General features: G+C 37.8%; 1 protein-coding gene across 1 annotated transcript in view; it reads right to left on the bottom strand.

Annotated features, from left to right (window-relative positions):
• PCGF3 (polycomb group ring finger 3) overlaps nt 1-13369 on the bottom strand; it is a 17701-nt gene extending 4332 nt beyond the window's left edge. The window contains exons 1-6 of the mRNA XM_010076321.1: nt 13261-13369; nt 7008-7104; nt 3815-3870; nt 2758-2868; nt 2209-2297; nt 849-986 (exon numbers count right to left, since the gene is read on the bottom strand). Of these exons, the coding sequence (XP_010074623.1) occupies nt 849-986; nt 2209-2297; nt 2758-2868; nt 3815-3870; nt 7008-7104; nt 13261-13369 (600 nt within the window). The remainder of the gene's footprint in view (nt 1-848; nt 987-2208; nt 2298-2757; nt 2869-3814; nt 3871-7007; nt 7105-13260) is intronic.
• Nucleotides 13370-16914: the final 3545 nt, after the last annotated feature.

The following is a 16914-nucleotide window of genomic DNA, read 5'->3' as shown; positions in this document are numbered from 1 at the left end:
CCCCATCCCTGGAGGTGTTCAAGGCCAGGCTGGATGAGGCTTTGAGCAACCTGGTCTAGTGGAGGGTGTCCCTGCCCATGGCAGGGGGGGGTTGGAACTTGATAATCTTTAAGGTCCTTTCCAACCCAAACCATTCTATGATTCTATGAAATTCACTGAATCAGTGACATACTGTGGGGTTGGGAGATGCCAAGCTGAGAGTCAATTGAGATGTTTAGAGACTGTGGCCAAGACCCAGCAAAGTGGTAAACAGAGGATTCATTCATACGTTCACCACTGTTAATTTCAAATCTAAACTAGGAGAAGCGCAAAGAATTGCCTTCTTTCTGTACCTTTCATCATAAATTCTTCTCATGATTCTGAGTATTCCCTGCAAAGGAAGGGAAAAGTAGGTGCCTGATAACACTCTGCCTGTGGTAGGCAGTAACTTCGGGCTGTGCTTCACTGAGGGCATAGAAAGGAACAAAATATTTGTGCTGCTTTCTCTTAAGCTGGGCTTCAGTAGTGTTAAAGTGTTTGTTACTGCCTGTCCCCTGTACCAAGTGTGAAACCTCTGAAAGGGTGGGGTAAACCTGACTACAAGCACTTTGCCAGAGTTCACTTCAACGCATGTGGAAGCATATAACCAAGCCTTTTAGTTCAACTATTTATATATAAGTAGCAAGCCCTGAATAGACTCACAAAAGGACAAGAAAATGGCTACATAGCATATAATTCAAGAAATGGTGTATGCTTCTATTTCCTGAAAATAAAATCAGACCAAAACAGATTCCTTTGCAAAGGAGCAATCCCACACTTTTCGTAAGGTTTTAGTATCTGCAAAATAATTTAAAAAATTAAAATATTACCTCATTAAAAGAAGAAAGGTTAAGTTTTTTGGCAATGAACTTTTTTAGATGCAAGACTGTTGCTTGTGCTGAGCAGCGAATCCATTTTCGTTTCAATCCACGCAATTTGCTGCTATTGCATTCCAAGCAGATGCTTACCTTCAGGAAAAAGCAAACAGTCAGGGTTGGCTGGAACAATTTTCTAGAGTCCTCATTATGTATTTCATATGTAGTTTTTATTAATACACCATAGTGAAAAAACACAGTACTAGTATTCCTTAAATTGAAATGCATGTAGTCCTGTTAAAGAAAACATCTTCTAACATCTTGTCAGTTTAGTGATAAGCAGTACCGCAACCAAAACAGATCTAGACAAAAAAAAAAAATTAAGAAAGGATTTTCTATCATGGAAAAAGGCTGCTCCAGTCCAAAGTCAGTCTGCCAAATAACTCAAGAGGACCTTATGTCAAAAGCTAGAGTAAAATACACAGTAAGAATACCATGGATAATTTTAAAATATTGCTTCTAACTTAACTTCTTGCTTTTAATACAGCTGCTAAATACAATTTAAAACAGAATTTGAACATGTTTAGTGTTCAAAAAGAATGGATACAAATGATGTAAGAAATTTTAAAATTCTAAGGATTATCACCCCAAAAGGTCTCTCGAATTTCTATGCTTCAATTCTCACTTCTTTTCTCATCCAGCTATTCATTACTTAATCTAAGCTCTTTGTGATGATTTACTTTATGCACTAAGAGGATCCAGTACTAGGTACAATCCCTTTGAAAGTTCCCTTACATTATAATTGAAAAGAAAATTAATCCAAGTTTAATTTACTCTGGACGCACATAACAGGAAAACATAAAAGGGATGGCTTTTTTATCCCAAAAGGAGATTTCACTTTCAAACATTCTTTGTGTTTAAAACTTAACGGTGAACTTTCTGGCTTTCATACTATTTTTATGGTATAGGGCTAATACTATCTTAATATTAGAGGTTTAAAACAAAATAAATAGTAAAAGTACAAAAGTTTTTGTTCATAATTATTGACATACATTCAGCTCAATGTATCACAACACTGGGATACACTCCTTCAGAAGGGGGTCCAAATAACCTGAATTTATTTTGAAAGCAAATAAATACTTTGGAAACACATGAACAGTCAGAACTATCAAATCTTAATGCGACTATTCTCCATTCCTGCCAAAACCCAAAGATGAAACTCATGCTTATACAAAAGCACTGGGCAACGCTGCATCTTTTTTGTATCAGAAGACAGAAAAAATAGCTTGAAATAGTTATTTTTCTTCTCTGTTAGCTTACCAAAGCACTAAAGCTAAAATATAAGATAAAACTAAGACACATCCTAGGAGCTCACCTGTTCGTCACTTCGGTGGTAGTCATTATCTTCTTCCTGTTTTTCCTCAGAAGTTTCTTTGTTTGAATTTTCATCTGTTTTAGTTTCACCTTAGATAAGAAAACAGACATATGGGATAACACTCAGCAGCAGCTTGTAATGCTAACATGATTAAAACAGCACAGCTCGGGACTGCAATATAAAATAAATCTGCTTTTCCCAAATTGTCTTTAGTCAGGCAACATTATCTGCGAACAGCCCCATGCATGAAAGAGAGTAATGCATACAGTTTAATGGCCAGCAGCCTAGAAGCAGGATAATTTCAGAAAGTCCCCACTCCACTACTATGGAGATCTCCTTCACCAAGAATAATATGCTGTGACTAGCTGAAAAAAAAGATTCTGTGCATTAATACGGGATAAAGCAACAATCCTACACTCACTGTATTGTGCAGTGTTATAAAACAATTGTGACTGTAATAAACCAACTAGGCACATACCTCCTACAGGTCTGTTCATCAATTTACTACCCATCACCCACCCAAGACAGAATAAATAAAGGACTGTTTACCATTTCGATGGGACTCTAGATGTTGTTTTGTAGAACACGTCTCCCCTTTGATATCCCCTGGAACTTCCATGCCCAGTTTGTGATAAAACTCCCTTTGCTTTTTCATTTCCGCTGTTTAAAATTGTAAATATAATTCCCTGTAATAAAGTCCTAATGCAATATTTACGAAGTTATTCCAAATCCCTTCCCGCTTAAGTGAAACAGATTTGCCAACGAGTGTTGGTATTGTCAGTATTTACTATTCTTCTATCTTTGGTGCTGTATCAAGCCATGTCTGCATTTTTCAGAGTTAGAATACTACAATGTCACCTGTATAGCTACTATTATAACATTCCTATTAGAATGATTAGTAATTAAAATGCTATACTTTATTTTTAATCCCTCCCACAATATTTCGGTCAAACAATTTTTTCAAATTTTTATTTATAGTTCTGATTTTGAATATGCTAATTTTTAAATAATCCATTTCATCTTAGTGATGTTTGAGAATGTTCTGGGGTTGCAGATTAAATGGACTACAATACTCTATTTAAATGAAAGTTGTAAGATACATTAAGACAAAAAATTACTAAGCAGTTACTATTAAGTACTTATTTAGTTGAACAGATTCAGTCTCAGAGAGGATTATGAAAACACAAATTGAAGGTTACTTGCTAAGAAAGGACTCACACAGTAAAGCTGTCCTGCATTGCATTCTACCTCTGATAATTCTAGAAAGCCGGCACAACAGTTCTAGGTACACAGTTTAATACGAAAAAATGAGAGTTACAGTGGGCCAACTTCCAAAAGTTGAACTACTATTCTGCTTTATGTAACACTGCTGTTCGAAGAGATGACCCATCTTCCCCCTCACCACATTGCTGCTAGTACAGGTATGAAATTAAATTAATCACTAGAAATGACACAAAAGAAGGAATACTGTTTTCTATTGTATTTTTCCTCAGCCGCCCCCTGCATTTTCATCACCTGAAACTACCCTGCCCACTCCCCTACCTACCCCACAGTGTTAAAGAAGTATGTGCAAAGCAACCTCTAAAAAGGTCATACCACAACTTACCTTCTTGGAGGCCTGGCACAAGTTTGTAAACAATATCTTGCATTGTTCTGTCATGACTAGCAACAAAAAAAAAAAAAATTCAAAAGTTTAAGTCAACCATCTTGATTCAAAGCATTTATCTTAAAAATATTCCAGTACTAAATTAGTGTAAAATCTCTAGATTCACCTCACAAGAATTTCAATTCTCAAATCAGTATTTATACGAACAAGGGACAATAGTAACATGAACCAAATTATGAACAAGTACAGGCTACGACAGAAACCCAATGGAAGTTTGAGAAAGAACAGTCTCAGACATGTGGAGGATGATGCCCCATGGAACATTCCCTCCTGCATCAAGGCAAGTATGTCACTAATAATCTCAAAATTCTTTGACAGCTTTGAGGTAAACTAATTTTTATTACAAAAGAATCAAAGGATAGTCTATTTTTTACCCCTACAAACTATCTCTCACATTTCTAGATTATTTATCTTTACTAGGCTTTTCCAAAAACACAAGAAAACAGCCCACAGAAAAAGACTATAACAATAAAATTTTACTTTTCTCTTAAAAGCCAACAGTTTAACTGTAAGCAACAATTATGTACCTTAGAAGCCTGAACAGGTAGTGTGTCTCAAATAAAAGAAAGGTAATAATTCCACAAGAACTGAAAGGCAGCAGGACCAGTTAAGACTCTAAACTTTAATTCCCAGCTCACAGACAAAATTCTGTTTTAGTCTAAAACAAGTCACTGTCTGAAAGAAACAAAATATTACCCTAAATTCCAACTGATAAATAAAATCAGAAACATTTCAGATGTCTGTCTCAGCTGCTGCAAGGTCATTACTCCAACAGAGGCTGCAATACCAAATCCTGAATCTGACTTAAATAGGAGAAAAGGCTTGCTCTTCATGTCTCAGCTGCTCATCACCTGACATGATATGACCACTTCACAGCAGTGGAGACCAGTGAAGAAGCATAGAAACAGTGACAAATCAAGAGATTTACAGTCAATCATTACAACCTTTTAAGTAGTACTACAAGAAGAATCAAAACATCATTAATTCTAAAATTCAGGCCATTTCAACCAGTAGCAATCCCATTTGCACAGGCTGGGATTTTCAAGCATCACACATGGATTGAGGGAACATCTCCAAAAATATTTCAATATAAATGAGTAAATCAGCCATCACTATTAGATCAGAGGTGAGAATTTAACAGCATTCAGAAATGTGAAATAGGAGACACATTTGGTTTACCTATTTTCCAGGCAGAGGGAGATGAATAGGAGTGCAAGTCAACATTCTAGGACATACTGTGAAACTCCTGGCTATCAATTCTATACTAAAAAAAAAATATATATATATCCCAAAGTAGGCTGGGCAAGGCTTCTTCTGTCTTGAAGGGGCAGTATTTTATAACCAGTTCAGGCAAATAACTTTCAGTGAAGTGTATTCAATGACAAAAAACAATCAGTGAATTCTTTTCAAGCTGTTCTCAATTTGATGTTGTTTCCTGCCCCCTTTTGTCACAGAAAACAAGCTTCCGAACCAAGGCACTGCTGTATTCACATAGCTTTACAGAAGACAAATGTGCTGCCTTAAGTGTCATTCTTGCCTATTGTCATCTACTTATCCCTTTGAAGCACACACTCATATAGGGTACCAGTGTATCATGTAACATATTATCAGTGTACACTATTATTCTTCAAATGCAGAGATAGCATTGCTTCAGAAGTTGTTATAGAACTGAAAAAGGCATACTTGAAACTGCCACAAATGAAAGCAAACTCTTTACAAAGGTAGGCAAAAAAAATATTTGATATGCAACAGCTAGTGCAAACACAGTGTCACAACGGATTTTCATCAGCAAAATGAAAGGAAAGCACTGGAGGAAAAGGGACGTATTTTCTGAAACAAAAAACCAAAAAACAAACAAACAAACAAACAAAAAACCCCAAAAAACCCCCAAAATACTTAGTAAAAAAAAGGAAACCAATGAATACCACATTCATGTTAGGTCAGGCAATGAGAGCAATCTGTGTAGGGATTAAAATAGGACGAAAGACAAGATTGTTCCATTCTAGAGATTAAAGCCACTGGTCTAATGATTTTTCTGCTGTATTTTTACCTGTTCTATGAACTGAACAGACCTTTGAAAGATTAACTGAACAACAAAGCTGACAATTACCTCTCTCATTATGCTGGCAGACCCTGAAAAGCACTGTTCAACTGAGACTAATTATTTTGAGGATTTTGTAAAAGTACTTCTTCAAAGGTCTCATTTATGTCACTTTTACGGCCCAAGCACACAAAATGAGGAATGACTAAATCCCATTAAAACTGACACAGAAATTAAACAGCACAATGCTGTAGTGGGTTAATCCAGACGGCAACCAAATACCACACAGCCACTTGCTCACCCTTCCTTGTCGACAGGGGTAAAGGGAAAGGAGACTTGTGGGTTGAGATAAGAACAATTTAATAATTTTAACAATAAAATTGAAAATAATAATTATTATAATAATAGTAATAATGTACAAACGAATAATACACAGGGCAACTGCTCACCACCCGACGACCAAGGCTCAGCCCGTTCCTGGGTAACAATTCTGGAGCAGAGAGTCCCAAAACCACAAACCCGGAAGAGAGAGCGAGCCCAAGACAGCAAGCAAGAGAGAGAACTTCCCTTCAAACCTCATCTATATATTGGGCATGACATTGAATGATACCATTGGCCAATTTGGGCTTCAATCCTAAACCTATGCTCAAATCCTGAGCCAGTAATTGTGGGCTACACTCCCTCCGAGCTTCTTGTGCACCTGCATGCCAGCAAAGCATGGGAAGTTAGAAAGTCCTTGACGGTCTTATTAAAAACTAAAAACATTAGTATGTTATCAATATCATCCTCAGCACAGATCCAAAACACAGCCTCAGACTAGCTACCAAGAGGAAAATTAACTCTGTCCTAGCCGAAAGCAGAACAAGTGCACACTTCGCTTGCTTTTAAGTCTGGAAAAATCTAACAGATGTCAACGAGTTGCAAATTCATAGTAAAATTTGATTCCATATCTCCTCAACCACCTTCAACCTTCCTTTTAAATGTTTAACATGCTGATAAGCAAGTAAGAAAATTCAGGAAAAATCTGTGCTCTATTAAAGAGGCTGGAACAGTTTAGAGTGAAGCTAGTTGCACTTTTGCTTTCATACTTACCCAATATACTGTAACGGGTGGCTCTGATGTATAACAATCCTACAGGTTGGACAGGTGTTGTTTTCCTCCAAATACTTCACTAGGCAGCTTCTACAGACTGATAACAAGGACATTCTTAGTTAAAAAGAAATAAAAGAAGCATAATGAAAAAAAAAAGTTTGTGTTTACAGTCACAGAAATGCACCTTACTGAAATTTACACAAAGGTCATTTTTTTACCTCACATAAGCATGATGTCTAATCTTGTAAAATACAGTTTCCAATATCTTTCATTAATATGCTTGATTCGGGGAAGTCATGCACTAGAATTAAGGCATCTGTACCTAGCCAGAGTCTACCTAATAAATCATACAACACACAATCCTACTCCGGAATTTACTGCAACAGCAATTTCTAGCAGGTCAACATCATATTGCTTGCACCACTCAGCTTACACAGATGATATTACAGGAACTGTATGCCATTAAGATACTAAGCCTATTTGCTTTAACCATCGCCCCATACATAAGTAAAGTGTACAGTGGCAATGAACTCAACATAAAAAAAAATATTCCAAAGTTGGATACTTTTCAAAAGAACAGAAAACTTTCAAAAAGTGGATATCTAGGTGCTATTTTAATTCTAACCTTCACAGAGTACATTACAGTTAAACTTCCACCAGAAAAAAAAAAATACATGGGCACAAACCTCCAGCATTTGTAAAATGTCCTGGTAGAAGGTGCTAAAGCAGTTGTTCATTACAAAGCTACATGCTTTTGGAACTGTTTCCATATACATACACACAATCATCCATATCTCATTCCAAGTAAACTATTTACACTTCTCCCTTGCCCTCCTGAGACCGTACTGATCATATACACTACTACATGATATCCTGACTCACTTGAATTTACAACTCAAAAATGTACAAAGGAAAAAGAGGAGGGGGGAAAAACATTTTTCTTAAACAGCAGAGGCTCATTTAATCTTAGTATTAATGCACTCATTTTATCACATAAAATGAAAGCATTTCTGTAACTATAGTGCCATCTACTTCTCAGACAAGATGATAGTACAATTAAATAAACACCTGTTAATACCAAAAAAACTATGCAGCAGCAAATGAAGCACAGTAAGTTTGCCTTCTGCATTGTATTTACACACTTAGGATGACAGTACTATTGCTGGTAGAGGTCATGGTTAGACCAAGCCTCATGGCTTTGCACACTAAGTACAGATCTTGCACTGCAGTCTGTTTCAGAGGAAGGCCAGAGCAGTAGATCCATGTGCAAAAGTTAAGCCAAACCCTGGTCTTACCAAGTCAGTGAAAGCAGAACCTGAGAATGGAAGCAAGGTAAGTATCCTGGGAAGAGTACAGGGACACTGCCTTGTTGTGTATGGATGATGTCAGGAAGGCCAAGGCAGAGCTGGAGCTGAACTTAGCAAGGGACACAAAGGATAAGAAGGGCTTCTACAGGTATGTCAGCCAGAAAAGAAAGGTCAAAGAAAGTGTACCCCCCTGATGAATATGACTGGTAAACTGGCAACAATAGATGAGGAGAAGGCCGCGGTACTTAGCAATGGTCTTGCCTCAGTCTTCTCTGGCCACCTCTCTTCCCACGCCTCCTGACTGGATGAACCTCAAGGCAGGGACTCAGGGAGTGAAGTCTCTCCCACTGTAGGAACAGATTAGGTTTGAGACCACCTGAGGAAGCTGAACATACGTAAGTCTATAGGACCTGACGAGATGCATCCTAAAGTCCTGAGGAACAGGCCGATGTAGTTGCCAAGCCACTTTCCATGATAGTCATGGCAGTCAGGTGAGGATCCCAGTGACTGGAAAAAGGGAAACACTGCACCCATTTTTAAAAAGGGTAGAAAGGGAGGATCCTGGGAATCACCAGCTTGTCAGCCTCCCCTCTGTGCTTGGGAAGATCATAGGACAGATCCTTCTAGAAGCTATGCTAAGGCACAGAGGACAGGCAGATGAGAGACAGCCAGCATGCCTTCACCAAGGGCAATTCTAGCCTGACCAACCTATCAGCCTTCTACAATGGAATGACTAAATCAGTGGACAAGGGAAGAGCTACTGATGTCATCTGTCTGGACTTCTGTAAGACCTTTGACATTGCCTTCCCCTCTAAATTGGAGAGATATGGATTTGATGGATGGACTATTCAGTGGATAATGAATTGTCTGGATGTCACATCCAGAGAGAAGTGGTCAACAGCTCAACCTCCAGACAGAGATCAGTGACAAGTGCTGTCCCTTAGGGGTCCCTACTGGGACCAGTACTGTTTAATATCTTCATCAATGACACAGACAGTGGGATTGAGTGCAACGTCAGCAAGTTTGCAGATGACATCAAGATGAACAGTGTAGTTGACACACATGAGGGATGGGATGCCATCCAGAGGGATCTGGACAAGCTCGAGAAGTGGGCCCATGTGAACCTCATGAAGTTCAACAAGGCCAAGTGCAAGGTTCCGCACCTGAGTCAAGGCAATCCCAAGCACCAATACAAGCTGGCAGAAGAAGGGATTGAGAGCAGCCCCGAAGAGAAGGACTTGGGGTACTGGTGGGTGAAAAGCTGGACATGACCCAGCAATGTGCGCCTGCAGCCCAGAACGCGAACCATATCCTGGGCTGCATCAAAAGAAGCATGGCCACCAGGTCAAAGGAGGTGATTCTGCCCCTCTGCTCTGGTGAGACCACTCCCAGAGTACTGCCCCCAGCTCTGGAGTCCCCCAGTACAAATAAGACATGGACTTGTCAGCATGTGTCTAGAGAAGGGGCACAAAAATTATCAGAGGGATGGAACACCTATTCTAGAGGACAGACTGAGAGAACTGGGATTGTTCAGCCTGGAGAAAAGAAGTCTCTGGGAAGACCTTATTGCAGTCTTTCAATATTTAAAGCTGGCTTACGAGAAGATTGGGACAGACTTTTTAGTAGGGCCTGTTGTGACAGGACAGCGGGTAATGGTTTTAAACCGAAAGAGGGTATATTCAGACTCAATATAAGGAAGGAATTTTTTATAATGAAGGTGGTGAAATACCGGAACAGGTTGCCCAGAGAAGCTGAAGATGTCCCACTCCTGGAAACATTCAAGGTCAAGTTGGATGGGGCTCTGAGCAACCTGATCTAGTTGAAGATGTCCCTGTTCATCACATGCATATTGGACTAGATGACCTTTAAAGGTCCCTTCCAACCCAAACCATTTTATGATTCTATGATGCCTTCTAAAACAACCTCCCATTTCAGTACATCTTCCAGTTTGGACTAAGTATACACTAATTCCTCCTAAACTGAACTCATCACAAGTTGTCTTGGCTTCTGGGAGGTTCGTTACTCTAAGCACACCATCCAAATAAATGCAACTAGATAGCTTATGGAGTGTACTGCAGTCTTCTAGATTGACACTGTGAAAAAAGAACCAAATTAGGATTAATAAAGTCTCCTTAAACTGGAAGTCCCAGGAGCACAGGACAGCCAATATAGGAATCATTCTAGGGTCTGAAACAATAGAGTTTTCCATTACTTGTTATTTCCAAAGTCTCCAGTCTCCATTTATGTAGATACGTGGGCACTGATTGTAGGCCTGAACTGAGATACACATTTTCTGGTTACTTTTACAGTACACTTAAACATATCACAGAACTTTCATTGGAAAAGGAACAGGCAAGGTTAATCCTTACTCCTGTTTTTTTTAACACAGTTTCATTCCTCTTGATTTTTTATTTCCGTATCTAGTTAAAGAAATACTGTTGGCCTTTGATGATCCTCATGAACCCACAAAATACTACCTTTCACAACACATGAGGCTTTCCCTTTCATAACATATGAGGACAGCTTTCACACATAAACACTAATGAAACTCAAATTACAAATGTAAAAGTTTAACAAGACCTGCATATATCTGCTAACACAGAATTCTAATCAAGAAACAGATGTACACTAGCAAAGACTTAACATTAAAACTACCATTGAAGTTTTTATCTACTGAGTTACAGGCCTGCCTGTCACCAACACTGAATATATAGCAGAGAAACAAGAAGGAAAGGGAGCAAAAAACATCTGTTTTCCCCTGAATTCTGTTTTATAAAAGAAGTTGGCCCTGTCTCTCCAAAGGACTGGCCCTGGCCCTCCAAATGACTCTCACCAAAGGACTCAAGAACTACATATACTACCAAAGTAAAGAGTCTCTGAATGTCTGTAGGACATAAAATTAGAGAAAAATGAAAAAAGAGAAGAAAACCATGTAGTTCTGAGTGAAAGCAGAAAGAAAATGTCAATGTGGTGTAATTCAGCAGAGAATTCACTGTCTCGACAGGGCACTTTCAGGATGAATTTTGCAAGGACGCTTTTCCATGAACATGTATTATTAGCATTAACATACAGAATACAAATGATGCCAACATGTATGAAGGTTTTTAAAAAGATAGGGTTCTGCGCCTCTTTTCAGAAAGCTGTAATTCTACAGGACACATATTGAAGCAGTATACCGAAAATATAAACAGCCAAAATAAAGGAGGAACAAGCCACAAGAAACAAAACCAAACCAAAACAAAAAAAACCCAAACAGACAAACAAAAAGAAGCAGAAGCTAGCAAAGAGTATTCCCTGGCTTTTGAAGCAACTACTAAAGCACTGTGGCACTGTGGATTAATCGAAAAATTTCCACCATAAGCAAATGTTAAGAAATGGTGTAGATGATGTCAGCTATGGGTTTTTTGTGCTTTGTTTTATTAAAAAAACAATGAAAAATTACACTTTAGCTCTATGTCAGCCATGTAAATTTGTTATAATACTGGTTTTATATAATTTTGTTAATAGCAGCAGAAAATAATTTTGGGCAAAACTAAGCAGAAGTGTAGCTTAAGGATCTCTATACTGCAGAAAGAACTCTAAGGAAATTAAGATGTGAAACAGATGCAGAAGGGACATGCAAATAACCAAGGTGACATGGAAGTGTGACAAGAACAAATTCACTGAAGATGATGAAAGAACTTCTAAATGAAATACAATGCAAAACGTAATCTCTGACAAATCATTGTATTTCCCCTTTGTAAGACATTTTAGGTGAAGAATAAGTCTGCTGAAACTTTCATTTTTTGATGATGAACCCACTGCCACCAAATAATTCCCTTCCAAGAAAGTTCAGGACTATGGATTATTAAGCTATTCAAACAACATACTAGCTTTATCACAAAACACTGTAACACAAGCATTTTAAAAAATGGGATGTTTGAAGTCGCATGGCAAATACTATTTAATAGATTAATACAGGTGCATATAAAAAATTATATTCTAAGCACTGAACAGATAAAACTGGACAAATGGAAGCTGCAGGTGACAAGGATGTGTTGGTAAATTGCAGGGATTCTGAAGACAAAGCTAGAAAAAATACTGTTGGTAAAACCCTGTAATGTCAAGTGTAAAGCCATCGATGTGGCTGCTACAGATGGTATTTCATGTCACTACAGCAAGCCTTCTGGACTACAGGTTAATTCCTCAGCTGATACCTACCTTGTCAAAGGAAACTAAAGATCAGAACAGATTCAAGACAGAGAACAGTTTTGGAGTTACCACGCTGGACTACAAGGGTGCTTCTCCTCAGAAGGAATCCTTCCAGATCTTTAGTTGTAACTGTGCTAATATGCAAGGTTTCCATCAGAATATTGCAAACTTATATCCCACGACATCAAGAAAAAAGATGCTAGGATGCTAGGAACTTATACCTTCAGTTTTCTTGAAGCCTAAGGCTTGGCAAGGTACTAGGGCATACTTCACTGATGTGAAACAAGAAAATCATAAAATAACAACAACCAACTACCTCATCACAATATTTTGGAACAAAAGGTTATTTCTAGGGTACAATACTATATAGTTATTCTTTGTTGATAAACTATGGCTGTTTTCTGCAGAGGAACAGGAGAGCAAGAGACATTTGGAAGGCTCCAAGTGGAGAACATATGCTATATCAACTGTCACAAAAGAGAGAACTAGGCATTCCACATTCCTTTAGCAGGAAGACAGACTGCATTCTTGAATGCATATGTTACCACTAATTGTATGTGGCTGCAAGTTTGTGTAGTACAGCTTTAATGTTCTCTTCATTTACTTTGTTAAAAACGCAAATCATCTGTTAAAAAAAAAAGCAGTGTCTAGTGAAGCATGCATTACTTTGGCTGATGCATAATAGATTTTTAAATTTAAACACGTTGCACATCAAGTTAAAAAAATTTCTTTAACTTAATTATACTTGTACTTACAAGTATGTAAGCATTCTGTTACAGTAGTAGCATCAATCAGGTATCCATTGCACAGACGACAGGTTATATGGGCATTAATGTCCCAAAGCTTAATCTTTCTTGTTAGCATCTTTGGTGTCTGCAGAAAAGACATATCATAAAGTAACACAGCTGTAGTGACGAGGTACAAGTCATTTGGGAATAAATTATTAACTCGAATTAACCATAAAGATACATTTATACAGCTTTAGGCTCTCATATACTGTATATGTGCGTGCATGCACACACACACAATGATAGCACTTACTTTTAAAGGACTTCACAGAAGTGAAACAATGTAAAACCCACACTATTTTGCAAGTCAAAATTTCAACAGCATAGAAAACATTCTTTCTAGCATGCAGTTAGTAAGTTACTTTACCAACCAAGGGACTTGGATTTAAGGTGAAACCCTACTATTCTACTGATCTAAGTCATCACATTGAGTCTAGTAATGGGGAAAAAATTCATGAAAATTTGGAGAGAGAAAATCCTCAAAGCAATTTGAGAACTGGAAACATTTTGATAATTGCAAAGTCAAAATAACTGAGTCTGATTTGGCATAGTAGGTTTAAATTTGTGCCAGTATGGTTAAAGCACAATTTTGAAGCTGTGTCTCGATAATGGAGCTGAAAAGTAAACCTTTCGAAATCCCATTTTATTTATACTCAAGTTAATTCAAGAACATATTGCAAACTAAAATAGTGTCATTGGCAGAGCTGCAGATTGTTCTTCTAAGAAATATGAACAAGAAAGTTTTTCTGTTTTCAGAGCAAGGGACGACATAACCACCATTAAAAGGAAGAAAAATTAGAAATTAAAAATGAAACAACACATTCAACTTTTTTTGCAGCAACCCCAATTGCTTTTAGAGAAAACACCACACAAAGCTTAGGCCTTCACAGTTACCTTTTAAAAATAGCTGTAATTTCTTTTTCAAAATATATTGAAAAAAAATTGTACTGTTACCATAAGTTGACAGCACTAAAGTTAATTAACAGAGAAGGCTAAACTGGATTACAACCTATTACATTTGGTTCCCGCACTGCAGAAGTCACCGAATTACACTGTTTTCCATTAAAATGACTACCGTCCTTGGCTCACCAATATTAGTTTCCATCTAGCTTTAGTTTGGAATATATTTCAGAATTTGAATGGTGACATATGATCCCCAAATTCCACATTGAAATATCATAACAAGGTTGTCTGATCTTCAATTTAACCTGTCATATTCTTTTTCTATGTTTAATGAAGTGGTACTAAGCAAAATGGACTATCAAAAGGCAAACTTTCACACTAATCTGAACTATACCAGCACTGAAAAAGTACTTTATATTTCATTACAACCTATGGAAATGCACATCAAACACCCACCCACTAAAATTTGCATCGTCCTATGTAAAAATGACTAGGAAGACTTCCAGTTCTCATGGCTAAGAAGTAAATGACACAAAACCAAACTTATTATATGGTATTTGAGACTTCTTAATTAAGCTAGTGACTAGTCATTACAGAAGAATGAAAGCACAACTTGGTTTTGCTACATAAGATAGGTCAGACTCTATGCTAGGAAACTGAATTACATGTCTAAATTGTATTTTATAGATTTACTTCTAACCAACTGAAAACTAGCCACATATTAAACACTTGGAAGTTAGTGCATCATTTGCATGAAGTAAATCCATTTCTATGGCACAGGAGAAGAGCTCTTCGACATCATTCTTTAAGAGTTCAAGAGATGGCTTAAAGCCAACAGTTTAATAGAAAGTCAGCACAATGGAAAACAATTTATGACGGTCAAAAGAGAAATTAAGCTACAAGGATACGTAAAAAGGCAATATCAATACAATTCTAGCTACTTGCTTAGGCAGGAATTCAGACAGAGGTGTTTAGGATCACCATGGACTGAATCCAAGCACTGAGGCAGAAGAGCCAAAGATATTATGGTGAAAACTGACTCAAAGAAAATATCTATTTTCTAGAAAAAGCACTACAGTTTTTCCCTACTACAGTAAGGACAAGCTCTGCCACTAGAAAGAAATCTGCAACAAGCAAAACGCAGTTCAGACAGGGTATAATATTATGAGAAAAATGAAAGAACACAAAGAAGAAGGTAAAAATACTACAAAATGGTAATAAAGCCCATTTTGCCAGAAAAAGAGGATAGCAAAGATAATACATACTTCACTGACTGAATTGGAAACAAAATTGTACACTTTTGGCAATGGAAAAATACATGTCTTCTGCAATACTGAGAGCAAACCCGTCAAACCCACCTTATGAAAATTTATACGCCTTTCAAGAACGACACAAAAACCTTCTCATTAGACTTTTACAGAACAGACCAGGAACTATTGGAAAAAGCAGGAGAATGGGAATAGTTTTTTCCAGAGCATCAGACACCTCAGTTTCAAACAAGACAAAACCTATAGTACAAGAGTTCTCCAGAAGGCCGGGTCCACACTGCCACTGCTAAAGGAAAAGAATGATCTCTTCCATGCATATGGAGAGGCCCAGATATGGTGGCTTCAGCACAGCTTCAATCTCTGATAAGCAATGCAACTTTTAAAGTCTGTAAGCAAGCTGCCAGTGTCAGACTCCACTTTAGCCTGCATCTTGTGCAATTGAGACCTGTGTCCTCTAGGCTCAGGAAATAGAAGAAAATTGGAATGCCACTCTTATTTTTCAAAACAGTTAACCTGTAACAACAGGAGGCCTTATTTAAATTTAAAAAAAAAAAAAAAGGCCAGACCAGTTCATATCTATTTAGAAAAGAAGGGAGGAGCTAGCAACAAAAGAGTGTATTACCAAGATGTCAGTTCAGTTAGACAACATATTTCAAGACTAAGACTTTGAAGACAACTTTAATTGCTTCCCAGACAGAAAGAGAACAAAAAATAATTTAGCAAAATTACTGACACATACAGAGAAGAAAGAGAGGGACTAATGTTACAGAATAAGAAATCAAATTCATTAATAACACCAACAAATTAAAAATGTAAAGTAATTCCACATTCATCACCTGTCTGTTCTGTACCACTTCAGAGGAAAGTAAATAACGTAACTGAAAAATTTCACCACCAACTACTTTTTTATCATTATTAATGTATTTGAAAAGGACACTGTCGTGGGTTAAAGACTGCTTAAAGTTAACTCTGTGAGGTGTGTTTTTTCTCCTTCTTCTTCATAAATAGCTAGCAAGAGGCTGTGTTTTGAATTTACGCTCAGAGGAGCTGATAAGAGAATAATGTTTTGTTCTGCTGCCAAGGTCAGCAGACGAGCAAAGAGGTACAGCCGGTTGCTAGCATAGGATTTGCCCTTATGTTAAAATTCAAACTCAGAATAGCCAATGATTTATTCCATAACATGCACGTCATTCCCAGTATATAGGTAAGAACACCCAGAAGAGTGCTCTCTTTTTTGCCTCTGCTCCGCTTTTTCGGTGCTCTCGCCTGGCTCGGCATCGCTCTTCCAAGGCCTTTCCCCACCCTGCACACACACCCTGGTCAGCTCTCTCTCTCTCAGCCTGGGATGCCTGAATCGTTATCTCCGCTCCGTGAGTTTCGGGATTCTCCCTCTCTGGGGGGGATCGTTAGCTGCGGCCAGGTGGTCGTTTTCCCCACTCCGGTCTGGGAC

This window comes from Pterocles gutturalis, unplaced genomic scaffold, assembly GCF_000699245.1.
Source record: "Pterocles gutturalis isolate BGI_N339 unplaced genomic scaffold, ASM69924v1 scaffold21233, whole genome shotgun sequence".
In the NCBI taxonomy this organism is placed as follows: Eukaryota; Metazoa; Chordata; class Aves; order Pterocliformes; family Pteroclidae; genus Pterocles; species Pterocles gutturalis.
The sequence above is the reverse complement of the archived record's forward strand: the minus strand, read 5'-3'. Positions and strand labels throughout refer to the sequence as shown.